This window comes from Chiroxiphia lanceolata, chromosome 3, assembly GCF_009829145.1.
Source record: "Chiroxiphia lanceolata isolate bChiLan1 chromosome 3, bChiLan1.pri, whole genome shotgun sequence".
In the NCBI taxonomy this organism is placed as follows: Eukaryota; Metazoa; Chordata; class Aves; order Passeriformes; family Pipridae; genus Chiroxiphia; species Chiroxiphia lanceolata.
The window spans coordinates 40,845,427-40,871,956 of NC_045639.1; the positions used below are offsets into that span (position 1 = coordinate 40,845,427).

The 26,530-nt window shown below is 41.7% G+C and overlaps 1 protein-coding gene across 1 annotated transcript in view; it reads left to right on the forward strand.

Annotated features, from left to right (window-relative positions):
• Positions 1-5,581: 5,581 nt before the first annotated feature.
• PCNX2 (pecanex 2) overlaps positions 5,582-26,530 on the forward strand; it is a 153,575-nt gene continuing 132,626 nt past the window's right edge. Inside the window, 6 exon segments of the mRNA XM_032682450.1 lie at positions 5,582-5,603; positions 5,606-5,733; positions 11,812-12,011; positions 14,435-14,549; positions 16,881-16,917; positions 17,252-18,541. Of these exon segments, the coding sequence (XP_032538341.1) occupies positions 5,582-5,603; positions 5,606-5,733; positions 11,812-12,011; positions 14,435-14,549; positions 16,881-16,917; positions 17,252-18,541 (1,792 nt within the window).

Consider the following 26,530-nt stretch of genomic DNA (forward strand, 5'->3'; position numbering starts at 1 on the left):
GCAATCTGTTCCGGTGCTTGGTCACCTACACAAGTAAAGAGGTTCTTCCTCATATCCAGGTGGAACTTCCTGTGCATCAGTTTCTATCCATTGCCTCTTGTCCTATTGGTTGGCACCAACGAGAAGAGCCTGGCTCCATCCTCTTCACATCCTTCTTTAGATACTTACATACACTGATGAGGTCCCCTCTCATCATCTCTTCTTGAGGCTGAATATGCCCAACTGCCTCAGCCTTTTCTCATAAGAGAGATGCTCCAGGGCCTTAATCATCTTTGTTGCCCTCCGCTGGACCCACTCCAGTTGTGCCCCATCCGTGCAAGGACTGAGACAGTCGTGGCCCTATGTGGCACGTTCACACAATCCTGTGTACACGCTATTTCTGGGTAAAGATTCTCCTGGCTTCAAGTGGAAAAATCCTATCACATTCTAACTACAGTCGGCGTTTTGTTGGAGTTAGAGGGAAGTGTGTGGGCTGAGGACACCCTCCTGTCTCGCCAGTGTGGTGGGAAACAGTGGTTAAAAGTGGAAATAGATGTGTATTCATCCTAGGAGCTGATCACTGGGTGCTGCGAGACCTGTGGTTACAGATGTGGCTGCTGCCAGCAGACGCCCTGAGGTGCACAGAAAAGGCTTGGGAAAGGTGTAAAACTGCACTGCCGAGCCAAATAGCCTGTTGTGATGAATGCCACTCAACTTCCTGCACAAAAACCCACATGCAGAGCATTGTACATCCCTACATAAACAAAATTTGAAGCTGGATATCACAGGAGTAAGGTTCCAACAGAAAGATATTAATGAAAAAAAAATTAAAATTACAATATTCTATAATCATAAATTCTTGTTTATCCCATAAGCTGTATTTATAGTTGTTCAGAGCCAACAGGAGTACCACAGGCATGGTATTTGTTCTCAGACAACTGCAAGAGAAGTATAGGGAACAGAACAAAGGTCTCTATGTAACCTTTGTTGATCTCACCAAGGCTTTTGATACTGTGAGCAGAAAAGGTCTGTGGCAGGTTTTGGAACATTTAGGATGTCCCCCCAAGTTCCTTAAAATGATCATCTTACTTCAAGAGGATCAGCGCAGCCAAGTCAGATATGGTGACGCACTTTCTGAGCCCTGTCTAATAACCAGTGGTGTGAAACAAGGTTGCGTTCTTGCACCAACCCTATTCACAATCTTTTTCAGAATGATGCTCCAAAGGGCCACGGCAGACCTCGATGATGAAGATGGTATCTACATTTGATACCGTACTGATGGAAGCCTATTCAACCTAAGGCGACTGAAGGCCCACACTAAGACCTTAAACCATCTTGTCCAGGAGCTGCTTTATGCTGATGCCGCCACCCTCATCGCCCACACGGAAGCAGCTCTGCAGCGTTTAACATTCTGCTTTGCAGATGCTGCTGAGGTTTTTGGGCTGAAAGTCAGCTTAAAGAAGACTGAAGTTCTCTATCAACCTGCACCTCAGGAAGTCTTCCATCACCACCTATCACCATTGGCAAATCAGAGCTCAAATCAGTCCAGCAGTTTAATTACCTAGGTAGCCTCATCTCCTCAGATGGTAAGATTGACAGAGAGATAGACAACAGGTTAGCAAAGGCATATAGAGCTTTCGGAAAACTCCATAAAAGAGTATGGCGAAATAAACACCTGAAGAAAAGTACAAAGATCAGTGTTTACAGAGCCATTGTGCTGTCTACTCTTTCATATGGATCCGAATCATGGGTAATTTGCCGCCACCACCTGCGACTCTTAGAACACTTCCATCAACGCTGTCTCCGTACAATCCTAAACATCCACTGGTCAGATTATGTGACTAATACGTCTGTTCTAGAACAGGCAGCAGTTACAAGTTTTGATGCCATGTTGCTGAGAACGCAGCTGCACTGGGCAGGACACATCTCAAGGATGAAGGACCACCGCTTCCCTAAGATCTTTATGGTGAACTTGCCACCGGCTGCCACAAAAGAGGAACCCCGAAGAGAAGATACAAGGACTTCCTGAAACAACATCTCAGCCTTGGCCACATTGATCACCATAACTGGTCTACTCTGGCCTCCAATCCAGAGGTCTGGAGACACACTATCTATAACGCTGCTGCTTCCTTTGAGAACGCACGCAGGATCACTCTCGAGGAGAAAAGACAACGCAGAAAGAATCGGGTCTTGCCAACACCACCTAAGGAGTCTTTCTGCTGTTCCTTTTGCAACCAGACTTGTCTATCTTGTATTGGCCTTTTTAGCCACCAGCGCACTTGCAGCAAATGTGGGTAGAGCCCTTCCCAAATCTTTGTTTGCGAAGCCTAGCCATGGTTTATAGTTGTATACACAAGGCAAAAATACAATTATGCTGAAAGTGACTTATTGAACCATGTTTACCAAAAAGAAAGAATGCAGAACCAGCATGTCTATCGAGTCTTCTCCCATTTCCTTTAATATAAGATTGCCTTGCAGCTATTCAGAGAGGTAATTACAAGCCTTCCCTTATCTGCATATTTGCCTTATTATAAAAGCCATAAAGTATGTTGTAATACAAGCGTTCTGCCGCACAAATTCCACCTTGTACTTTGTTATCTAAAAGAATCTGCAGGAACTAATTAAGTGTGGAATGTTTTGGGTCAGACAAGGTATTGGTTGCAGTACAGTGAAATGTTTAAATATTTATTTAGAGCTATTATTCCCAAATTTGCCGTCTGAAGGACTGTTATCCATTAGCAATCACTGCACTCAGGTTAGTCTTTGTTCAGTGTTTCTTCAGCACCCAGGGCTCTAGGATCTTGGTATACAGTTGCTGTTTCTGGGAGTTCCAATAATGTAAATATTGTGATCCCGAACAGTGTAAAGCGCCCTTAACTTTCCTGACGGCACCACCTAGTGGAGTTACTGGTGAGAAGAGCGGCGTACAGACGGCAAAGCTTTTGGCTCAGTCCCTCACTGGCATCTCTCAAGAGAAAAGTGGTCCCATTTTTCATCTTTGGCACTCCTGCAACTGTGTAGCTACAGTACTGCGTGCATCTACAGTGTGTCTGGAACACATACCTGACCTGGAATTTACAGGAACCCTCCAAAACTGCAAGTACCATTATACCAAAAAATATTTGGTGTCAACATTATCCAAATATGAGGAAGAGTTGAAAGATTTGAGTGATGTGTGGACAAGTGGCATGTTTAATCCTAGCCAGCCATCAGCCCCTACGCAGACACTGGCTCAGTCCTCCACCAGGGAGAATCAGAAGGGTAAAAGGTAGAAAACTTGTGGCTTGAAGTAAAGACAATTTAATGGAAAAGCAAAAGGCACACACAAGCAACAGCACTACAAGAAGTTAATTCACTGCTTCCCATGGCAGGAAGGTGTTCAGCCATCTCCAGCAGGGCAGGGCCCCATCACGTGTACAGTTACTTGGAAGACAAATGCCATTGCTCCAAACATTCCCCCTTTCCTCCTTCTTCCCCCACTGTATATACAGAGTGTGATGTCATATGGTATGGAACATCCCTTTGGTCAGTTTGGGTCAGCTGTCCCAGCTATGCTCCCTCACAGCTTCTTTTCTTTTCATTTTTGTACCTCCTCACTAGCGGAGCATGAGACACAAAAAAGTCCTCCATTTAGGATAAACACGACTTCGAAACGGTCAAAACATCAGTGTGTTATCAACAGTATTCTCATACTGAATCCAAAACACGGCAACTATACTAGCTACTAAGAAAATTAACTCTATACCAGCCAAAAACCAGCACAAGTCACCTAGCAGTATATAAGTTGCAGTAAAAGCCTGCATTACCTGGGCCTTCCACACAATAACCTACAGAGTAGAGGTCTCAAAAAACCTTTGCTTACTCATCTTTCTTTTTTTTGGAGCTGTGCATGTAATGATCTTATTTGCCAGCATACCTGTGGAAAATTAGTTCAATAGTTTTCTGAAACTTAACGTTTTTAATTATCACCACATCAAAATATTATTCATAGCTGCATATTGCACTTGATTCAATCATTACTTGTATGAACAAACTTTGTCGCCTTTGTAATGAACCTGCAAAGGATAAAAAAAGAAAATTCACTCAAGAAGGCAGAGGTTTGGGCAAGATGTGTTTACAGCAGTAGCACAAGGCATGGTCAGGACTGTGCCTCCTTCATACAGCTCAAGAACAGCTCAATAAACTTCACTGCTCACTGAGGTAACACCCAGCAAGTACCTTAGCCACGTGGCTGGAGGTCCTGAAGCATCTAAGGGTGCCAGTGCTGCTGAAGCACGATGCCATTCTTTCCCTGCTCCCAACTGCTTGTTCATAGTGCTGTATCATCCCTGCCATCAAAACAACACAGGCATCCAGCATGGCCACATCACCTGCAACATCAGGAAGTGAGCTGAGGTTTGTGGTTCATTATCACACAAGTACGATTGCTTAATAGCATCTTTGGTCTCTTACCTTTGTCTAAAAAATCCATGCAGAGCACAGTGGAATGGTGTGTTTGGTCCATGAAACCGGAGCCACTGTCAGGAGCAATGGATGTAAGGTGAATTTGGTGATGTTCAAGCTGCTTGGCTACCTCCATTACATACCTACATAGTTCACAAAATTGACTGCAACAAAGGTGTATACATGTGGAAAAGTCCCTAAAAGGGACTGATGAGAGACATAGAACTATTTTCTGATGGTCAGGGGTAGGAGAGGGGGAGCACTATGTATGATCAGCTCTAGTGTTCACAGCCTAACCTTATGACCCTCCCTTCAGGGGTTTCCTTAAGGATATGCCCGTATCCTTCTGCCTCATTCTTCACTGACTTTGGCCTCCCCTGCTCAAGGCTTCCACTTAAATCCATCATTTTTTCAGCTTTGCTCTCCCATACTTGGCACGCCTATGCTTCCCCCACCCCTCTCTTAACTCCTCACTGCGCTAATTTGAGGTCAGCTACGTGAAACTCTTGAACGAAGGCAGACTGGGTTTTACCCTGAACTCATTCTTGAAAGAAACCAAATTTTTTTAATGTTATATTCCCACATCCCGCCCAAAACAGAGCTCAAGTCACGCAAAAAGGGCAACACCAAAGTCGGGCAGAGCTCACGGATCGGAAACTCGTGATGTGTCGGGCAGGATCAGTAACCGGCGACGAGCACCCGGAGGTGGGGGTGTGGCCGGCGAGGCGCAGCCCAGCCGGCGGCCGCCGGGGCTGCCCCTTTGCCGCGCTTTTTTTGCACCTGTGCATCCCCCGTCGCGGCGCCCGGGGCGGGACGCGGCGGTGACGGACACCCCCGCGCCAGACCTTTCCCCTCGCCGCGGCTCGGCCCGGCCCCTGCGCGCCCCGCGGCCTCCGTGCGCTGCCGCGCGGTCCCCCAGGCCTTGCAGCGGGGCGGCGCCCCCCGGCCCGCGGCGGGGGCGAGCGGGGCGCTGTGCCCGGCGGGGGGCGGCCCGTGGCAGCGCCCTCCCCGCCGGCGGCGGCGGCGGCGGCGCCCGGGGTGGGGCGGGCGGGATGCTCGGCGTCGCGGGGCAACCATGGGAGAATCCGCGGGCGCCCGGCATGGCGGCGGCGGCGGCGGGCGGCTGAGGGGCGGCGGTGGGCGGCGGCGGGGGGCGGCCATGGTGTCGCCGGCGGCGCGGCTGGTGGGCAGGGCGTGTGGGCGGCGCTGACCGGGGGCTGGTACCACGACCCGGAGCAGGGCGCCTTCACCAACAGCTGCCACCTCTATCTGTGGCTGTTCCTGCTGACGCTGCCCATGGCCCTGCACCTGGTGAGAGGGAATGGGGGGCGAGAGGGGTGGGGGGGCGCGAGGTGAGAGCCGCGGACCCCGGCCCGCAGGCAGCAGCGGCGAGGGCGTGTGCGCTGGACGGACTGTACACTGATCCCTGGGGGGCTTGAAAATGGGGCATATTGGGCTTTACCTGAGCATTCGTGTCTAGAGGTTAACGGGGTGAGTCCCGCCGGGCGCGCTAGGCAGGGGCCGGACCCTTAGCCCTGGAAGGAGTTGGATAGGGGTGCAGTGCTGGCCTCTGCAAGTGCGGAATGACCGTGGGGTTGTTTGTTCAATGACCGTGGGGGATATTTGTTCAAAATCTCTTTTAGAGACAGGTGCTTTTTTTCCAAGTCTGCTCCAGTCTTACCTGCTGAGAAGGGTAAATAAATGGAACAATTCAAATACCACGTAATTAACACGCCTTGCTGAATGTCACTGGTGAATCACATGGCTTTTGTGACATGCAGCTCCCTTTGTGCAGAAATTTAAACTTGCAAATGAATAATACTAGAGTTTGTTTGCCGCAATTTAAAATTTATTCTCCTGAAAAGCTTGAAACTTTTGGTCTATTTTTGTGTGTTTTCTTACTGTGTGAGAAAAGCTTAAAGTATAGTTTGCTGGATCATTGCATCTATTCTTTGATGTGTCCTTCAGTGATTACAGCTTAAGGTTGCTTCCACTGGAAGCAGTTTCCATCCATTTGGTTCTTAGAGTGACTCAACTAAATTCTTAACTAAGTTCTGTACAAATTTCTTTGATTGGGTGAAACTTCTAAATAGGTTTATTCACCCTACATGGTCAGATATTGGCCTGATTTTCAAAGGAAAGAGCATTTATGAATCCCTCTGCAATCCCAGTGGAAAGCAAATTTTGTATTTTTAAACATGAATTGATATACTGTATTTTGTGGCATGGATTGCAGTGAATTCCTGTAAGGATGGCTCCTGGAGTAATGAACCAAGATAATAATATGCTTTCTTCTGATTGATAGGGTCTGTTTCCTATGCAAACCAGGAAGAGTCTTGCATTGTAGGATTTGCTATCCAAGTCTGTGTGTGATTAAAAAGGAAAAAAATTGAAAGTTAACTTTTTTCCCAAGTTTTTGTAAGTATGTATCTGAAAAGATATGTATTTCCTTGTGGGAAACTTCTGAACTAATGACATGGACGAAGGCTTGTTACCAAGGGGTTGCACAAAAGAACACTGGACTGTAGATCAGAGCTAAGGTAAAACCAGGGCATTATTTAAAGGGAACGGGAGAAAATGTAACTTATCTACTGAACTCTCTTGGGCATCATCTTTGCCTATCTAGATGGACTTGCTTTTTCTGCAGAGTGGCTGACTTTCTGATGAATCATCTGGTTAAATGCGGGACTCGTGTTCTTGAGCTAACGTACTGCTGTGGGAATTCTTTGTCCGTGATAAGAATAATGCATTTATTATGATGGCTGCTTGACAGTAATTATGTCCTTAAGTGTTTACTTGTTTTTAAGTGGCTTGATTTTAAGGCTCTGTAAACTTTATGCAAGACATCTGTTCTTGCCACTTAGAAACTTGAACTTGCTTTTTAACTAAAGGTTTTCTTTGGGGCATTTTGTTTATAATACTAAGTAATGTTTGGGGTAATATTTAGGTTACATGCTTGACAACAGTAGTTTTGGATTCAGCTAAAGCAGTCACTGATGTTTCTTGGGCAAAGTCGAAACAGATCAGAGTACTACTTTTTAAAATTTTCCTTTGCTTGGGATAATCTTACACTTTTGTCAGACCCAGGAAGTCTCTCTGAAACAGTTTGATTTGAATCAAATGGCAAAACTCATCCATCTGTTTTTAGATTTTTCACGCTGGCTCAGCAGAGGCGTGCTGACAGTAGCATCGAGAAGCTTAAAGTATCAAGTTGTTTCTGTTGTATGGATCAAGGATTTCTTTCTCTAGCTTTGTCAGCATAGCTTGCTTTGGTACTAAAGATTCCTTTATTAGCTCCCCTGCCCCTGAAAATACAGATCTGTGTTTTCATCTCTTTCTTTTCTTTTTCATTTATCATTTGTACATTAAAATGTACATTGGATATTATTTGGAGCATCATTACTGTTAAAATCAACTTTCAAAATTATAATGAGATCTCTTCTAACCCTACCATATCAACTCTCATAATAGATTAAGAATTAAAGTTATCTTATTCCACCAAACAGTCCAGAGTTCCTAGGTGTTTGCACATGAAAACAGTGATAATTATTTGTATTCAGCCACTGGGCTGAATAGAGACCCAGTAAAACACCAGTGACACAGAGAACTTTTACAATAAGCTTTAGTACAAACTTACAGTATATTGGGTGAGTCCCCAGAATGGCATACGGGGTATTTCTCTTGCCTTTTTTTGGACATGAAACCCTTGAACTTAGAGGATTGTTACTTCTTACACATTAGATCTTCAAATCATGCTGTGATAGGAGAAGTACAACATGGCAGTATAAGGGTGTGGGCACATAAATTACTCAGAGGTAAACTCCAATAAACTTGCAGTGTGTCAGCTGCTTCCAGTCCCACTCGGCCATGTTTTACCCCGCTCTATCTCTCTGTAGAAGTTATCTATATATGTAAATATATCTCCACAGCAGAGAGGTAGGCTAGACTGCACAGTGTGTGTTTATTGTGTGATAGGATGCGTACTTAGAACTGAATGTACACCCCTAGAATGTTATTTGCTACCTGCTTTCTCGTGTTTTATACTGCGTGACAGTTGGACATCTCTTAGTACTGATTTACCTTGATTAATATATAAATATTTATCTTTGGCCTCAGTGTTATATCTCCCACTCACATCTCTGCAAGCCTGATGGTAGTGGCTGACTGCATATTTGTTTGATAGGTCCCTCATTTGTGTTCTGTAGCACACCAAGACAGTGAGGACCAGATGCAGCACCGCCTTGCTTTAGATGCCTGAGGGGCTTGAACATTGGGTGGGGTACTTCTGGGTCTAATCAACTAATTTTTCAGCCCAGTTTACAAGGTGTGGTATTTTGTTCAAAGGTTGCACATAATAATAAAAGATATTAGGAAGTGCATGCCTCAGCCACCTCTACCTTTGTGTTACTCAAATAACATTAGCTGGCACGTGAAGAACAATGTGGTCGTTCCTCTGGGAGCATCCCCTGGGCAGGCAGAAGCCCCAAGTGAAGGTACTCCGTACAGAGTCAGGTCAACTCTGTTGCATTTGCAGTAGTAAGTTGGGCCACATTTGGAAAACACCAGCCTGCATTTCTGCCTGTGACCCCACGCTATTCTGGTGCAGGGTACAACAGAAGCTACTGGAAAACAAAAAGTACATTATAGTAGAGTTTTTAATTGGGAGAGAGCAAAGAAAATTACAGCTTCCACAGAAATCTGTGGGAAGTCATGAAGCCTGCTTTCTAATGAATTTTTTTTTTCCTAGCTTCTAATAAGATGTCAGCTCAGTTGAAGCTTTTCCTTTCACTGGGGTGGCATCAAAAGGTCAGAGAGCTGTGTGGGTTCCTCTCATTAATGGAGGAGGTGTCCTGCTGTGACCTTGTCCCAGTGGGGCATATTCTCTCAAAGTTTGCTGAATAACTTTTTTAATTCTTTGGCTACTTTCAACTGAGGGGATGGAGAGAGATGATGAATACACAGACACATGGTGTGATTATAAAACCTTGTTTCCGTAGGAAACCAGGCTAATTATAACTATAGTGCATCAAAAGTGACTCTATCATCTAATTCCTCAGTGGTCTATAACTTAATTCCTTCTTAGCGCAAGTGGATTTGATACTTTTACCTGTTTGTACCTGGGAACAACAACTGCAGTCATGCCTGATTCAGAAAATTGAGGGCTTTCCATTATCAGCTTCATCTTTCTCCTAATTCCTCATGTGGACAGGGAGCAACCTGCTGGCTTGGACTGCTCAACTTGCCCCAAGATTCAGAATATTAAGGATGTACTGGCCTCGTTATACATTGAGAGGCTTGGCATTGTGAGCATGCACAGCGTGTAGGTGGGTAAAACACTGTGTATCTTGGACAGATGGGCAGGGAGACCACAGGCTGGCTCAGGGCACAGCTCCGGTAGGTCTGGTCACAAGGCAGGGATGAGGACATGCAGCACTCGGCATTTGCTAAAACTGGCCTTCTTTTCCACTTTGAAATCTAGGAGCTTCCTTTGAGTCTGTCTTGTAGCATGCTCTATGCACGCAAAGACTGCACCATTGGAAGTCTATTTTTGTTGTGTCCTCTTGACATTATTCATGTAATATTTATTAAGCTTTACGAATGTCACCTATAAAGTACTTCTTTTCTAGTGGATCATTCTGAGCTGTTATTTAATAACGAGCAGTCGATCTGTGCCTTGTAGTGTATAGTTTAAGAGATTCCTTGGAAGGTGAACAAATTTCTCTTAAACAAGTCATTACAGATAATTGGATATCATTCTTTGTGAAACCAAGCAATTTCTAACTCGTTTTGCAAAAACATTAGTCATAAACCACAAATTCTTCACCAAACCTTATACCCTGAGAACATGACCTTGCAAGTGGATCCTCTTTCTGGCCCGGATTCACTAGATGACTGAAGGGTATGCTGAGTGTCAGTATATACATAGTACCATGAAGTACTCTTAACAGACTAAGCCTCAACTTGTAGAAAGTCATGTCTGTCATATTAGGGATCATTGGTAATACATTCTAACTAGCTTCTCTACTTTTGTGCAATAGGTTCTTTATATCTGAATCAGAATAGTCACAAAAAAGGATTTGCCTGAAAATTTTCACATGTACATCTTGAGGGTATGAGGTCCCACTAAGCCAAAAGTAGCATCAGAATAGCAACCCACTTGCTTGTAACAACACAGAAATGATTCAACATATTAATTTCAACATGAAGATAAATGCAGTGACTTGTTTTAAAGATGAAGTAAGCATGCCTTGTTCCCTATCCTTTAGCTGTGTGGTCGGTGTGATTTATTTATGAATCTGAAAAAACGATAGATTTACTCCCAAAGTAAAGACCATTCTTAAAAATTAACCGCAGTAGGCTTTTAGCAAATCCTCAGTATTGAAAATCTTACTTTTTGGGGTTGGTTGGTTTGTTGTTTGGCTTTTTTTCTTGTTGTTGTGCAGGGATATAGTAAAGCTCTGTTTAAAAAACCTAAAACTTGAGGAGAGATTGAATTCATTGTGAGACTGCAGCTGTGTTGTGACAATACATAAGGGTGTTCCATGACTATAATGACTAACTCGGATTATAACTGCGAGTGTTCATTGCTATGATTTGCCCTTTACTGTAAAGAAGCATTTATATATAAAAATGTTGTTAGTATGTCCTGTCTGTGAAAGAACTATACAGACTATAGTTGAACTGTAATTAATTTTAATGGTTAAGAACTATGATGCTCATCACAGATCAGCAAACAGATCACAGACAGCTGCAAATTAACAATTATCTACTTTAGAAAAACAATTCAAAGAGGTTGTGTCGGTTTAACCCCAGCTGGCAATTAAGCACCACACAGCCAAATACTCACTCCTCCAGCCTAAACCAGGGCAGGCTGCCCCTCCAAATGCATTTTATTAATTTGTTTTGACTAGTCCTGACTAATTATTTGAAATTCTTCATACCGTAAGATACATGGGAACATGTTATGAGGTGTTAGAAAAACGACATCAAACCATGGCATTTTACTGTTGAGTCATAAGTGAGATTCAGGCTAAGATGACAGAATTTTTCTAAAGGGATTTCCTGTTTGTAGATAACTAATGTTTTATTTTATTTCTGTATTTTTATAAATTCATAGTGTAGGGAAGGCTGCAGCTGCATTAACATGGGAATGCAGTATTTTAAAAAATTTACAGTGTTTGTCAATTGTGAGATTTACTGATTTTTGATAATAAATAATAACCACAGCTAATCAAAAGAATAGATCTCGTGAAGTGGTTTGAAATGTGAAGAAACTTCTAGACCTTTTTTTGTGAGCAGAACTCAATCTATGTAGTGTATTTAAAAATTTTAGCAGCGTCTTCTCAAAGCAAACTGTTATCATTATGTCTTTATAATTTCCTTCCGTAGGCTTTTCCAGCAAATGCAGTTACAGTTTTTGTGTACTGCAGCTTGGTGACAGTGTTCTTCACGGTAATAAAGGTGATCAGCTACCGTTTGCACCTTATGTTTGATAAAGGCGAAGTAATTCAACAAAAGCTCTCAAGACAAAATGGAAGGCAATGTAAAGAGGTTCAAAAAGGAGAAGCAGTTCAGTCCTCTAATTGTAGGTAAGCTTTTCATTGCATTGCTGGCACATTCTGTAAAATGTATGTTGGCACTATGGTCCTGCATGGCAGAAATGTCTGTTGACTGTATGAAAACTCCTTACAGTTGTGTGAGGAATGGCACTTCTAAAAACTTGCTTAGTGCTTTTATATTCCATAGCCGAAGCCTGCTCGTGGTGAAGCAGGCAGAGCTGCACCTGATTCAGAGGTGGAGCAGCAGCCAGGTACCACGGAGGTGATAAGAAGAGACATGTACTGGAGCTGCTAAAAGATCCTGGAGAAAACCTGGGAGAAGTTTTCTGGGGAAGCCTCACGCGCGTGCTCTTTCCTCTTCCTGCTGTGCTTACCTTCTGGGAAGAGGCAAGGAAGTGGCACGCATCTTTTGGCAAAGAAAACACTTTAATATCACAGCTTTTGAACCCTGAGCTCATGTTGCCTTTGTGTGCTTGTAGTAACTTCCTTAGATCACACCCTAGATGTGTTAGTTGCTTTTCCCCCTTGCATTTTATTGTGACTGCTTGTGATGCTTTTGTGTCCTGTTCATGAGGAAAACTAGTACCACTTTTATTTCTCAGGGGCGTTTAGTAGGTATTTGTAGCTTCTCTGCTGAGGAGCCAAGTACTCTTTTCTGCAAATAATCAATCCAGGTTGTGATGTATTAAAGCTAAAAATAGTATTGATCTGAAGACTAGTACTGACATTTTCCAGATTTGTGTTTAAGTAGAATGTACCACTGTACATTCTTTGGAATGAATGGAGACCTTTCCTGCTGGTTTTTCAAGCTTGAGTCATACAAACAAATGAAGCTGTTAAGTGGCTTCTAGTGATCTCAGATGTTATAACAGATGTGAAAAATGCTGAAATAAGGTACATCCAGTAGAGACAGCAGCACAGAAATGTCTAAACAAAGCTTAAACTGAGTAGCTGTTAAAACTACCAGTCAAGCTTCAAGCGAGAGCTCTGTATAAAAGAACTTAGGGTGTTTTTTGGTGTATTTGCAGTTGCTACTGCAATCTCTGTGCCAGCTAAGTAGTATAGAGATTGTTTATATACCTTTGTGCTACTGCTTTTTGGTGTCTTTACACATGCTCATCTGTGTTATACTCCTGGCAGTGATGTTGCTGGGGATGTCAAGGTCTGACTGCGTTGTGACTGTTCTGAGAAATGCCTCTTATATGTGCCACTAACCATACAAGGTTTTTATTTTAGATGGGGTTATGTCTTTCAGGCTCTGTTTTGACTAAGAAGTAGAGGTAGAATCACTTAAAACTTGCATGTTAAATCACATGACTATTCCTCCTAGATTGGTTTGTGAATGCACAACATTCCGTTATTTAGTACTTGATCAGAAAATAAAGAACTTACTGTTATTTTGACTAGACAGATGACAGAGTTTTTTAAACAGACCCTTTAGTTGGCAGGTTGGTTAAACAAGTTTTTGAAGCCAGTTTACTATGGAAAAAAACATTGTGGAAAGATGATTGAAACCCCCAGATAAATAATTTTATAGCTTGTATACAGCTGTGGGGTTTTAAAAAAAAAGCTTTTTTTGCAAAAAACCAACACCACAAACAAACAGAAAAGCCCAATCCCACACTTTTTGACATTTCACTGTGATGGTTTTTTGGTTGTTTTCTTTTTAGCTGAATTTTTGTTGTGTTATGCCTGAGAAAAAGAACATTTGTAGGTTTTCATTAGTAAACTTTGTCCAAAAATACTTGCTTATATCCATGGAAAAGTTCATAGAAAATATGTGCAAAAAGAGTTAGTGGATACTTTAATGCACCCACAAAGAAAGTGATCAACAAATTGCCTTATAGCATATGAGATTAGTAATGGATATGTGTTTTCTTCGCCCAAACCAGAGCAAAAACTTTGTTTTGTGGTCTAGTGATTATATTAATACACATCGTGCTGCATTTCAAGTAATTGTTTTATAGGAGGCTTGTAAATAAACAGGCAGTTAGATAATCAATATGTACACAAGGACATAAAAAGCAAAAATTGTGAAAGGAGTAAGATTTGGTTGTTATATAAGAAGCCCCAAACAGTCTTTTTTTGTGCCAATAAATCTGTGTGTGTGTCAGGCAGGCTAAATGGCATGATATACGCATAGGGAGTTTGAAGAGATGTCATTTTATTTCTCATAACTCTACTTCTGAAAACACCAGAATCATTTTATATTGAGGGATTTTTATTAATTTATTTTTATCAAGTTGTTATGGTAAGGAGGGAGGTGCAGAAGGGGGTTACAGTATTTTTACAGCCCTGTGCTTTTAGCATTGGAGGGGAAAGTTGTGCTGTCACTTTACTGTGCTGTGCTACTTGTTCCTATTCTGTTTCTGCTCCTCAGCTACTTCCTAAAACAGGCTGTGATCCACTGGGCTAAGAAGCATTGCTTTATTTTTCATTTGCTTACTTTTCAGCAATAACACAGGGGATAATGTCATCGTTGAGACCAGCCAAAATGATTCTACCCAAACAATTCACGACAGTTCGAGGGTACAGGCTCTGCACTCGCAGAACTCATCTGGAGCAATGGTTAGTATGTGGTTTTCTGTAACAGTGTCTTCACTTTGTGCAGTCTATAGCTTACTACACGGAGTTTTGTATTACCAGGTACTGATCACTTGGATCGTAGTCTGGGGGTCTGCCCCAAGGAGAAGGGGTGATTCTGTGGATCTACTAGGTATACGGCTGCTGTCAGTCAGCCTTGTCCTGAAGGTTTGGTTTTGCAGAGCCGAAACTGGCATGCATAATTCTGCCCTTCTTAAGAGGGATCTGTCTGCTCCTGCTATAGATAGCAAATAGCCTTTGTAAATATTGCCAAGAGCAACTAGTGTTTTGTGGCTGCTTTGAGAGAAGGGAGAGGTTAATGCAATCAGAGCAGCCTCTCATTGCCTCTGAAAGGATCTGCTTCTGGAGCATTAATAATTTGATTTTGTGTAACTAGACTTATGCTTATAAAATGAACCAAACACGTCTTGAGTATTTAAACATAAAAACACAAAAAACATTTAAATCTAGGAGATGTCTACAGGAGGTTAAAAGTATATGCATGTGCATTCCATGCCATTGGCCATGCTTTCAAAATCAATAGTGTATGAAGTGATGAAGGGGACGTATGTAAATGTTATTAAAGAAAACAACAGGAAAACCTCATGAGAAGATTGAACAGTTAAGTATTCAAAAAATTAAGAAACAGAATAATGCTGACTATGTCATCTTAAACTACTCCCTATGTATACTGTGATGAAATGTTTAATTATGTGATCCCATGCTATTTTTTTCTACAGGACTCCTGCCTCAGTCAGTGCAGAGGATGGTTAGTGATCTCTGAATAAGTGGCTACTTGATACTTCATTCTGTCTTCATATTCCTCCATACCCCCCACCTTATTCCGATTTACTACAAATTATTAAAATCTTGGTCTGAATCAGAACTATTTCCTCATTTCCTGGAGTGTTTTTACCCTTTTGTAGCATCTGTATGATTCACAGACATTAATAGTTGTTTTGGGTTTTTGATGAGGTAAAATACTTTTTCACCTTGTTTCTGTCTTAGTCTCCAGTATTCTAGTATTTGTCCATTCTGCAAACCTATTTCTTCTTGGGATCTTATCCTAGTCTCCCACTTCCAAACATATAGATTGGGTCTTTTCAAATGAAGTCTCTTGTTCATGCTGGCAGGATACCACCATGGAATTTTAAAAAATAATAATTATTTCCTCTTGATTTTTGGTACCTGTCAGTCAGAAGAGAGCCACATTCATTTTTCCCAATGGCTTTAATTTCTCATTATGCACTTAGGCTGTTGAATTTAGACTCCTGACGTATTCCTCTGGAGTACTGTGTTTAGTTTTGAGCTCCCCAGTTAGTTCCCCTGGACACTGACCTACTGATGAGAAACCAGCAGAAGCCACCAAGGTGATTGAAGAATGAGGTACATGATGTATGAGGACAGGCAAATGGGATGATTTAGCAATTATAATGCTAAAACCGTTCATAAAACTAGAAGAAGAGCTTACTGCTGTCTTTAGCTTTCCAATGGTAAGATACACAGAAGATTGAGCACACTCTTCTTGGAGGTGCCCAGTGACAGGATAAGAAAGAGTGGCTGCAACTTGCAGCCGGAGAACGCTACAGTCAGATTAATTAGATTTAATGTCTTTTGTGTGTACTTGTTTTCTTGTTTGTTGTTTTTTTTTTTTCCCTACTGAGAGAGTGGTCAAATACTGGAAGAGGTTTTCCAGAGAAGTTGTGAAATCTCCATCTTTGGAGATTTTCAAGACTCTGTTGGAGATGGCCCTGAGCAACCTGCTCAAACTGTACCTGCTTTGAGTGTGTGTGTGGCAGAGGGGGTTCTGACTAAATGATCTCCAAGGCTTCCTTGGAATCTAAATGATTCTGTAATAATTTAATGTCTCTGTCCTCTAGTTTTCTTCTGAGAAATTGTTACCAAGGACTAGACACCAAACTTTTCATTCTAGTGCTTTTGAAACATATAGCTGGGAAAGTGGAACAGATGAACACATTCTATTCATTAATGACTAAAAAAAAAATGTATCTGGATTAGGCACTACAAAATTATTTTCTTAAAAGAAAAACAGATCTTTCTTTTCCCCTCCCTCCCCAAGCATCACACACAGTTGCAATGATGCAATTTGGAGCATGACTGTTCTAGAACCATCTCCCTCGCCACCCCTTGCATTTTGTGAAAGGTACATGTTCAAATTTCAGTGATGTTAAGCAATGTACCAGTGCTGTAATTAACCTTTGATTAGATAGCTATTGCACTGATAGTTGTTTTTTTCCGCAGCAGAATGTAATAAATGCCCATGCTAACCTTGTATGTTTCCTTTTATTTTTCTAGGAGCTGCCAACGCGGGAAACTATTGAAGATCTTAGAGGTATCTTAAAGGTTTTATAAATCCCTTAAACCATTGTTCACTCATTGCTTGACACAAGAGGGGATAATTCTGTGAAACATTTTCATTTTGATACTAGCTGCTTCTTGAGCTATTTTGATTATTTAACTTAAATAGACATGCTGCTGCCCTTGTCCTGACCTGGAAGGGTCCCATCTTGCTTTTATAGTATTTCTCATGTAGCTAGCAAAAAGCTCCTTGCTTAGGAATGGTTTTAAGCAGCTACATCATCTGTGCTTTCTTTCCTCTGGATCAGATTTTGCTAGCTAAAGTGCATACTTCAATGATGCGTAGTGTTCATATGTTTTCTAATTAGGTGTTATGGTATTAGAAGACCAGGCTGCACCACCAGTTTCTTCTACCTCACCGTGTATCAAAGCAGATATATTACCTGTTTATACAACCTCCACTTCAGGTGCCACCACATCAGCAATAGTGACAAAACCAGCTGCTATGGAAACACTTTCTGGTAATGAAATAAATGAAAAAGGAGTGAACGAACAGTCATGTGGACAGCATGGATCCCAAGATATTCTTGTGGACAGAGACGGAGCTAAAAACTTCTCCAATATTTCTTCATCGCAAGGTGATATTTTAAGGACTGGAGTTTCTTCAGAGCCATGGGACAGTGAAAATTCAGTTATTTCAGACCATATGAGTAATCCTAAAAGCTACAAAAGAGAGAAATTGCCAGATGGATCACCACAGACAGGCTTTACTGGTAACTGCCCACAGTGCAATGCCATTGCAACCAAAGATCACGAGCACATGGAAAGTTCTTGCAATGCCAGTAATACCAATGAGGACCTTGATTGCTCAGACAGCGAGGCTGCTGTTGCAGTTGTGGACAGCTCACTTCCTGGAGACCAGCTATGTGAGCCCATTAAAATTGTCATCACAATGAGTACTACACCAAACACCACCCTCAGTGACTTACCGGGATCTGTCCACTTAAAGGCTCTGGAAACAGAGAAAACAAGCTCAACCCTTGATTCTGATGTAGTTAGAGCAGGTTGGCCAAGTCAGCAAACTAGTGATCAGCTCAGAATCCCCGTTATCACTTTTGACCTGTCTGATGACAGTAAAGGTAAGACTTGCCCAGAACTTAGTGAAAGCGAAAGAACTCCAGAAATGTTAAGGGCAGAGCTGTCATCCAATCAATGCTCTGGCTATGAATCGGGTGATGCAGTAAAGGAGCACAGCAACCTAGCAAATACACCTTTAGAAACTAACACTCGTTCGGAGCCAAATCAGGAAAACGCTTCGGAAAATGTCCAGACTGTAGATTTAACTTCTAAGGAAGACCTGCACAACCTAGACCCGCAGTCCTGTAGAACTGCTCATGAAAAGAGGCACATGCGGGTGTTGAGTGTAGACAGTGGGACAGATGTGCTTTTAAGTAAGAATTTCGTGGATGTATCTGACAAGGAAAAGACCTTACCAACTTCTAAATCAGATCTAGAAGCTAAAGAAGGACAGATGCCCAATGAATCTAACTTTTTAGAATTTGTCTCCCTCTTGGAATCCATTAATACCTCAAAGATGAAGACATCTAATCAGTCCAGTGTCAAAACGGAGACGACAAAGGAAAATGGGCTTGTTGGAGGTATTATGCATGGCTTACAATTCTTTTGGAAAAAGGATGTTGTGACTAGTTAGATTATTTATAGGCCCTTAGTTGGCCGTCTGCAGTAGGGCAAATTCTCAGAGGAAGACTGGTTTTGCTAATAGGGTCAGTGTAGGATTGAACATGGTGGGACAAAGTGATTTAGGGAAAGTGTGATAGTGTCAGATGCAGTTCTTTCATATTTTTATTTTCTGAAAAGATTTTTCTTTGGGAAATGTAATAATAAGCTTAGTAGGTGTTCAGTATGTATCTAGTATTCTGTACTAGAATAGTGGTCCTGGATTGTTGGAATACCACAAGTATCTTGCAAAAATGTGTATAGCTATAGCATTACACCTGCCCTTGGCCATCTTACCAAGTGCACATTGAATAGTTGTCTGTGTGTGCCTCTAGGTATGTAGAAAACTGGAATTGTGACTGGTGATGGTTCAACTTTTAGATAACACATATGTGCACACATGCAGATATGCCTAAACTTCCTGCATGGTTGTGGGTTGCTTAACTAAAAAAAAAAAAAAAAAAAAAGGAAAAATCATGTATTTGTTCTCAATAGGTAAGAGTTTTGATTTTCAGTTACTTTAAAGTAAACTATTTGGGGTTTAAGGAGGAAACTTTGGTGGGTGTTTTCAATGAAAGCCACTAGTATTTTAATGAAAAATAGTATATTCGCATGCAAGTTCCCAATTAATTAAAGGGCTTTACTTTAAAACATAAAAAAATATCAACCAGCTAATTAAAAAACCTATATATATGGTATAATTTATACCTCTTCTATAGAAATATCTGGTTTTAATCAGGATTCTCATTGTTATCACTGAACTCTGTGGCCCCTTTCTGTTAGGAAGGACTATTTTCTGTAGTGTCTCTAGCAGCTCTCTAGGCAAAATTAGTAGGGGCATTTAATGAGGATGTGAGATACAGTGTAGTGAAGGCACATGCAATCTCGGGGTATTTGCCAAGTGACCAGCACGATCAGTTTAGAAGATCTGGGCCAAAGTGAAATAAGACAACCTGTATTTTCCCCTTCTCCAAAATGTTTGGTTTACATTAGATCCTATAATAAGCTGTTTTAAGACAGCCTAAGAGTATGCCATTTCAATACCTAGTTTGCCTGGGAGGTAAGAAACTTAATGGCTCCCAGAAGAACAGCTTGGCATTCCTATTTTACCTGCTCCGTGCTCTCCTGGCTTGTTCCTGGAAGAACCTTCCATTATGTGAAAAACTCACAGCTGACTTAAAAGTTTGTCAGCTTTTTTAAAAAACTAATGTGAAATCTGTACTTTTATGTTGTTGAAAAAACACAAGTAGACTTACCTTCTCAATGTGTCATTTTCCTTTAGATTTCATATACCTTTCACTGTGCCCTCTTGTCTGTCCTATCCAGTGCATTAGACCCTTATCGCATTCCATCTTTCACTTGTGTCCATTTTTCTTCCACTTTATATTTCCAGTTCTGTACTTTTCCTTCTCTGTTCATCCCTTCTCAGTTTAGCAGCTCCCCCCCCTCCTGTGCATTCTCCTAATTTGCCTTCCTCTTCATATTGGTTCTCTCTCATCTTTTCCTGTGTTCTTCCTAGCAATCCACACTGTTGCTTTTTCAGGCTTTTCCACTCTGTTGAGCCTGCCTAAAGCTGTTGCCTCCTCACAGCTTGCATTCAGTTTTCCTGTACTCACCCTCTTCTCCATGCCCCAGTCAAATTTTGCTCCTCCTAGACCTGATGCCTCTCTTCTGGTCTATCTTAGCCATCTCTCACACCCTCTCAGACTGTTTATTCTTCAGAGCGGTTTCTGTCCCGCTCTGTCAAGTTTATCAGCCTGCCTAGCTGGCTCCAGTCTATTCTCTATGGTTGGCCATATATGCTGAGCAAGCCCTGCTTCTAACTGAGAGCCCTGCTGAGCCCAGAGAGCCCTGATGTGTCCCTGGGTTGCAGGGTCACCTGTCTGTGCATGCAGCATGCTGCAGCATGCAGCAATATGAGGGGTGTAGCAAGTAGATTGTGATTTTTTCTATGTTCCTCCATCATAAAACAGGAGCATTTACACAATAATTTTACTTCTGTGTGGTGTGACTTCGCTAGAAAATGATAATCAAAGTTCAGGGGAAAGTTTAAATGAAAAAAGAAAGCATGCAGCTAATCTGCAAAGGGCTTTCGGACATGTATCCTTGGATAATATGAACAGGCAAGGTTGCTGCATAAAAGAAAGCAATGGGCAATCAAAATAAGTCAGACTCAGATTCCATAGTGACCAGAGAAACTCAACCCTAAACCCCAAACTTTATTAATATATGTGTAGTTATTGTGCTTTAGATCTGGCAAACAAGATTCTTGTTGTTGAAATATGAGATCCTGAGGAAACAGTAGGATTCTACTCTTCCCTTAAACCAATCTCTTAGTGATTTGAACTGAATTTCATGGAATCATAGAATGGTTCGAGTTGGAAGGGGCCGTAAAGATTATCTAGTTCCAAACCCCTGCCGTGGTCAGGGACACCTTATGCTAGGCCAGAGTGCTCAAAGGCCTGTTCAGCCTGGCCTTGAACACGTTCAGGGATGGGGCATTCACAGCTTCTCTGGGCAGGCTGTTCCAGTACCTCACCACCCTCACAGTAGATAATTTCTTCCTAACATCTAATCTAAACCTTCCTATATTCCTGTTTTCTTAAGTCTGTGCTTTTGTGAGACGGTGAAGCTGAGCTGCATACGTGTGTAATTAAGCGTCCCTGCTTGTTTCCAGTGTGGACCCCACAAGAGTCACCCTGGAACAGGAATGGGACTGGGAAGGGGGTGCCCTGCAGGAGCAGAGATGGTGTCTGTGACTCATGCACCTTGCTGTGGGAAAAAAGAGACTCAATCTGAACTTGAGCTTGGCAGAGGTAGTTCAAAGGCAGTTATTTTTAAGAGCAAGTAGGCTTTGTTTTCTAGCTTAGTCAGAACGTGCTGTTTGCTAAAATAAATTACTGTCATTACTGAGAGCTTCCCCACAGCAAGACTGAATTTTAGGAATGAGAAAGCCTTTAATTTGTTTACAACTTTGCAATTGCAAATATGCTTTAACAAAATAGCATCTTGGAACAGATCTGAATAAACATTATTCCCACATTAGAGTGATTGTTCAAAAAAAAAGTGTGTGTGAATACAGAGCAAGTCAAGCTATGCACCAGTTGTTTTGAGGGAGGAGGTTGGGTTTTTTTGGTTTTTGTTCTTTTAACCTTGCAAACTGTCTAATTGGCAAAAGCTAAAAATAGATATCTGGTCCAAATGAGCATGAAATGCACCCCACAAAGGTGTTTATTAGGCAATGTGAGAAACTTGGCAAATTCCTGGAAAGCTGTATACTCAGAGCTGTGCATAAGAAAGTTTGTATTTTGCATAATTTGGAGAAGGTGGGGAAATTTGCTTATCGGAACAGTCTTGCAAGTGAGTGAATGTCATGGATGGATCTCTGTTATAGGTGGTCCCTCACAGAACTTTTGAATTCTGTGGAAACAGAAATGTTACTGTCCTGACCATGTAAGCCTTTGCCAGTAGACAGCTTGGTAAAATGCAGTACAGGAAAATTAAAGTCTTGCTTTGTTTTGCTTGGGATGCCAGATTTAATGTGTTAAAATACAGGACATAAAGTCTCCAGGAGCTGTTCTCTAGCCATTCCACCTCTTCTAGACTGTGAGAAAGTACCACTGATACTGTTGCTAAAAATTACTTTCAGACCAGTGTCCTTTCAGTTTTGAACCCAGTTTGTACCACCCACGTAATGAAAGTGTGTTGAAGAGCAACTGTAAATTTTCCTCGATCTTTGAGAAGTGTGAGGAAAGCTGGGTCTATTGGCTGTTCTTGGTCCCTCTGATGTATCTTCAGCTAAGAAAGAGCAGTTGTGCATTAGACTTATGGAGGGCAAAGCCTCCTGTATGTCCCCTCTGGCACAGCTGGCTTGTAATCTAGGACAGGCAATATTATCATCCAGGGAGCAAAGCCTGCCGTGGGAGTGGTGGGGACTGGTGCAGGAGACTCTAAACCAGGACTGCATGACCTGAATTTAGATGTTTTGCAGGCTCTTTTTAGAAAAGGTACTCATCATTCTGGGCAGAGCACAAACCACAACTTTGAGTGAGTTGTTCTGGATCTCAAGCAATTACCCTTCTATAAAAAAGTAAAACATACTCCTGTGGATATTTTTAGACTCCTCTTTTTTTTTTTCTCCTTTTTTTCCCCTTGCATGGGAGAAAGAGGGCTATTGCCTGCCATATAGTCATGGGGAAGAGGGATCTTGTGCATTGAGTCCAGGTGACAGTCGTGGTTGGAGGTGACAGCAGGGCAGTTTGCTAGCAGGTGGGTAGGAACTAAGAGCAGCTGTGTGTCGTCCCTGACTCTTGTGCTGGAGAGGGACCACATGGCATTTGATGCCCCTCTTGGGATATGGAGGACATGGTTTGTAGAATTCAGTTCTCTAAATCTGATACTCAGTGTGTAAGGCTTGATGGGTTGAAGTTTTAAAATTTCAGTCCTTAAATTGAAGAAGCAATACTATGTTTGAACAAGTCTGATATCTGCAAAGAAACTATGGGGTTATTTCAGAGGTCTGTTTTCTGATGTAATTGGTAGGTATAATGATTAGATTATTTAATCCCAGCTCTGCTGCTGACCTAGGAGATTGTTTTGAGCAAGTCACTTCCTGTTACAGGTACAATGACTATTGCTAGTTTTTCCTGTTGCTTCAGGATTAATGTGGTAATCCTGATTAATGGATGTGCTTCTTCAGTGCCCATGTTGAATTTTTATAGCAATTCTTGGACTGTGTGATGTTCCCTGGGCACTCCCGTTGTTTGGTGGATGACCAGCTTTAATGTCAGTTTTTTCTAATAGGTGAATCTATAGGTTGAGAATAAAGTACATAAAATAGATGTTTCTGCTAAAGCAGTTGATGAAGAAAAAGTTGGGAATGTCCTTAAGACATTCTCCAGATATATGAATGGGACGGTTCAAAACTTGTAGAACTTTTGTTTCATGCTGGTACTAAGAAAAGCACAGAGCAATTTGAACTCAATTATCTGTGTGGCCAAACAGGAAAAAAAATATATTTTAAAGTAAAACTTGCTATTTTGGAGCATAACGTTGTGGAATAAAGTGGATTTTGCAGGAAAGCAATTAATGAACAGAAGAGGGAGAGCTTAATTAGCTTAATTAAGAGGGAGAAATTAATTAGCTTAATTTTGCTTGACCAGATTTCAAACCAGATGGCATTTGAAATTACGACAGCAGTGGCATTTTAATCTACAGGAGTGAGTTGTGGAGATTGGGATAGGGACATGCAAGTAAAAGGTGAGGAAGAAGGTCTGCAAGACTGGTAAGGGGCCACAAAATAGTAAATGTTTTGGTGAAAAGTTACAGAACAATAAAATTTCATTCTAATTACCTAATAATAAAGCAGCTTTAAAGTTGAGGTACACTGATAGTTGGTTATCATGATTACTGTATCGTAGAATGGTTAGGGTTGGAAGGGACCTTAATAAAGATCACCTAGTTCCAAACCCCTGCCATGGGCAAGAACACCTTCCACTAGATCAGGTTGCTCAGAGCCCCATCCAACTTGGCCTTGAACACTTCCAGGAATGAGGCATCCATAACTTCTCTGGGCCACCTGTGCCAGTTCCTCACCACCCTCACAGTGAGGAATTTCTTCTGAATAGCCAATCTAAACCTGCCCTCTTTCAGTTTAGAGCCATTCCCTCTTGTTCTATCACTACATACCCCTGTAAAAAAGCCCTCTTCAGATTTCTTGTAGTCTCTCTTCAGGCACTGAAAGGCTGTAATTAGGTGTCCCTGGAGCCTTCTCTTCTCCAGGCTGAAATCCCAGCCAACTCCCTCAGCCTTTCCTCGTAGGAGGGGTATTCCATCCCTCTAACTATCCTTGTGGCCCTCCTCTGGACTCACTGTATTTACATATGTAAAAAGGCTGTTCCATTTCAACTGTAAAACTGGCTTCAGCCTCTTCCCGGTGTTAACCAAATGTTTGTCTATAAAGATAATTTGGGATGCTTAAAATGTGTTCGATAAATGAAAAAGTTACGTGACAAAGAAAGTTTTGGTAGTGTAACTGCATTTAATTTAGGAGCTCATTTGTCAACACTGGGATGTTTTTAAGTAATGTTGCTATGCTGTTAAAAGTCTTCAGTGCAGACAAAAATATTTATAGGAAGTATCTTATACCTATATGGAACATATAAGAAATATTCATCTTGATAAGTGTTTTACCAGGATAACTTAAAGATATGTCTTCTGCTCAAGCAAAATACAAAAATGGTGTACAGACCGAAACTTGGCTGTTTGTGCAGGACTCTTCTGAATCACCCTGCCCCATGACTGATTTAGCCATGAGTCTTAATAGTTACACCTCACATGTCTGAGTCATGTGGCATATCATTTCCAGACAAATTTTGCAGTTATTGCAGAGCCTGGGTCTGAGCTTGAAACTTCTGTGAGCCCAGCCATGTGTACACTGTAGATGTGTGGAGCAGGGTAAATGGGTCTGTTAGGAGACCACAGGGAAAGTGCAAGTACACTGCCACGTTGTACTTTTTAGTCCGCTCTTGCTCTTGGAAGAGGTTTTTCTTAGTACTTGAGCTTTGCCAGCACAATTTCCATGCAAGGAGCATTGGGTGACGTAGAGCTGATTACGTACCCTGGCAGGACACTCCTAGTCTAGACATCACTATCTCCATTTACATACTGAAGGTCTAAGTCACTTGGAAGAAGATGACTAATAATCATGAAAGCCAGTCACAAACCCATCATGGCCCACCTTTCCAGTGCTGGAAGTACTCATCACCATAGTGTTTTCACATGTAAAGCCTGTAAGAAGCAGTATGTTTAGGTTTTTATTATTATGACTCTTTACCACGGCAGGAAAAAAAAGTCTGTGAGGCTTGTGGTTTGGAATGGAAAAGAGAGAGGCATTTTCTAAAACCACTAGATAATGAAATTTTAAAAAATCTCTTTAATTGTTCCAGCCCCAGAGCTAGTTTGGGGCAATATGGGACCAATTAGATTATTAAAACCACAGTTTCTGATCTCTATCAATTATTCTTACAGCTTGAACAGCCCAAGCCTTTAGAAAGGTGTTTTTGATTAGGTGTCTGTGGTTCCATCACCTCCTGCAGCTATAATTACATCATTAAGGAGATGCTTCAGTAATGGCTTAAACTGGAATTTAAATCTTTAATTAGGAAAGGAAAAAATTGTTGTCTGTTCCCCTAACTACTTTTTTTTTTCCTAAATAGATGAAGGTAGATCTGAAAGACCTATTGAATTATGCCTCCCTCCATGCCTAACAGATACAAAATATTTCCCTAAATCAGATTTGCAATCATTTCACTTTATTTGTTGCACACAGAGTCAGGATCCTTGGTTTTCATGTGCTATAGAAAGAGGACAGGAGACTTGGAAGATTGACAGTGTTGTAGTGAGATCCTTTTTTTCCCCCTCTTTGTGGAAGCTGAAGGAGCACTGCTGTTCCAAGCAAGAATTACATGGTGTCTTTATCTCTGCTGCCCTCTTGCTTCTGGAACCTGGACTGGTGAGTGTCTGGGACTCCACTGAGGCTCTTTAGGCTGGATGATGCTTCTCGTGCTTCATATTAAGGGCTGAGACCTACTGGGACAAGATGTGGTGCTACAATTGAAGTTGTTCTTATGCTTCTGGATGCTGCCCCCTTCTATCTCCCCCCCCCAAAAAAAATTGAGTGAAGTGTCTGCAGCGAAAAGTTGTTAAGTGTAAGTCTGAGGCTTTAGGATATTAGAGGGGTGTGTCCTGCAAATTGAAACTGGTGTACAAATGTCTTAACTCCTGAGGGTAAGTTTGTTTGTAGAAGTAATGTGTTAGTACATCAGCTGATGCAGTTGGAGGAAAACAAGACAGATGATCTGAAAGCTCTGTATGTCAAAAAGCTTGTTTACTTTTTTCGATTTTATCAG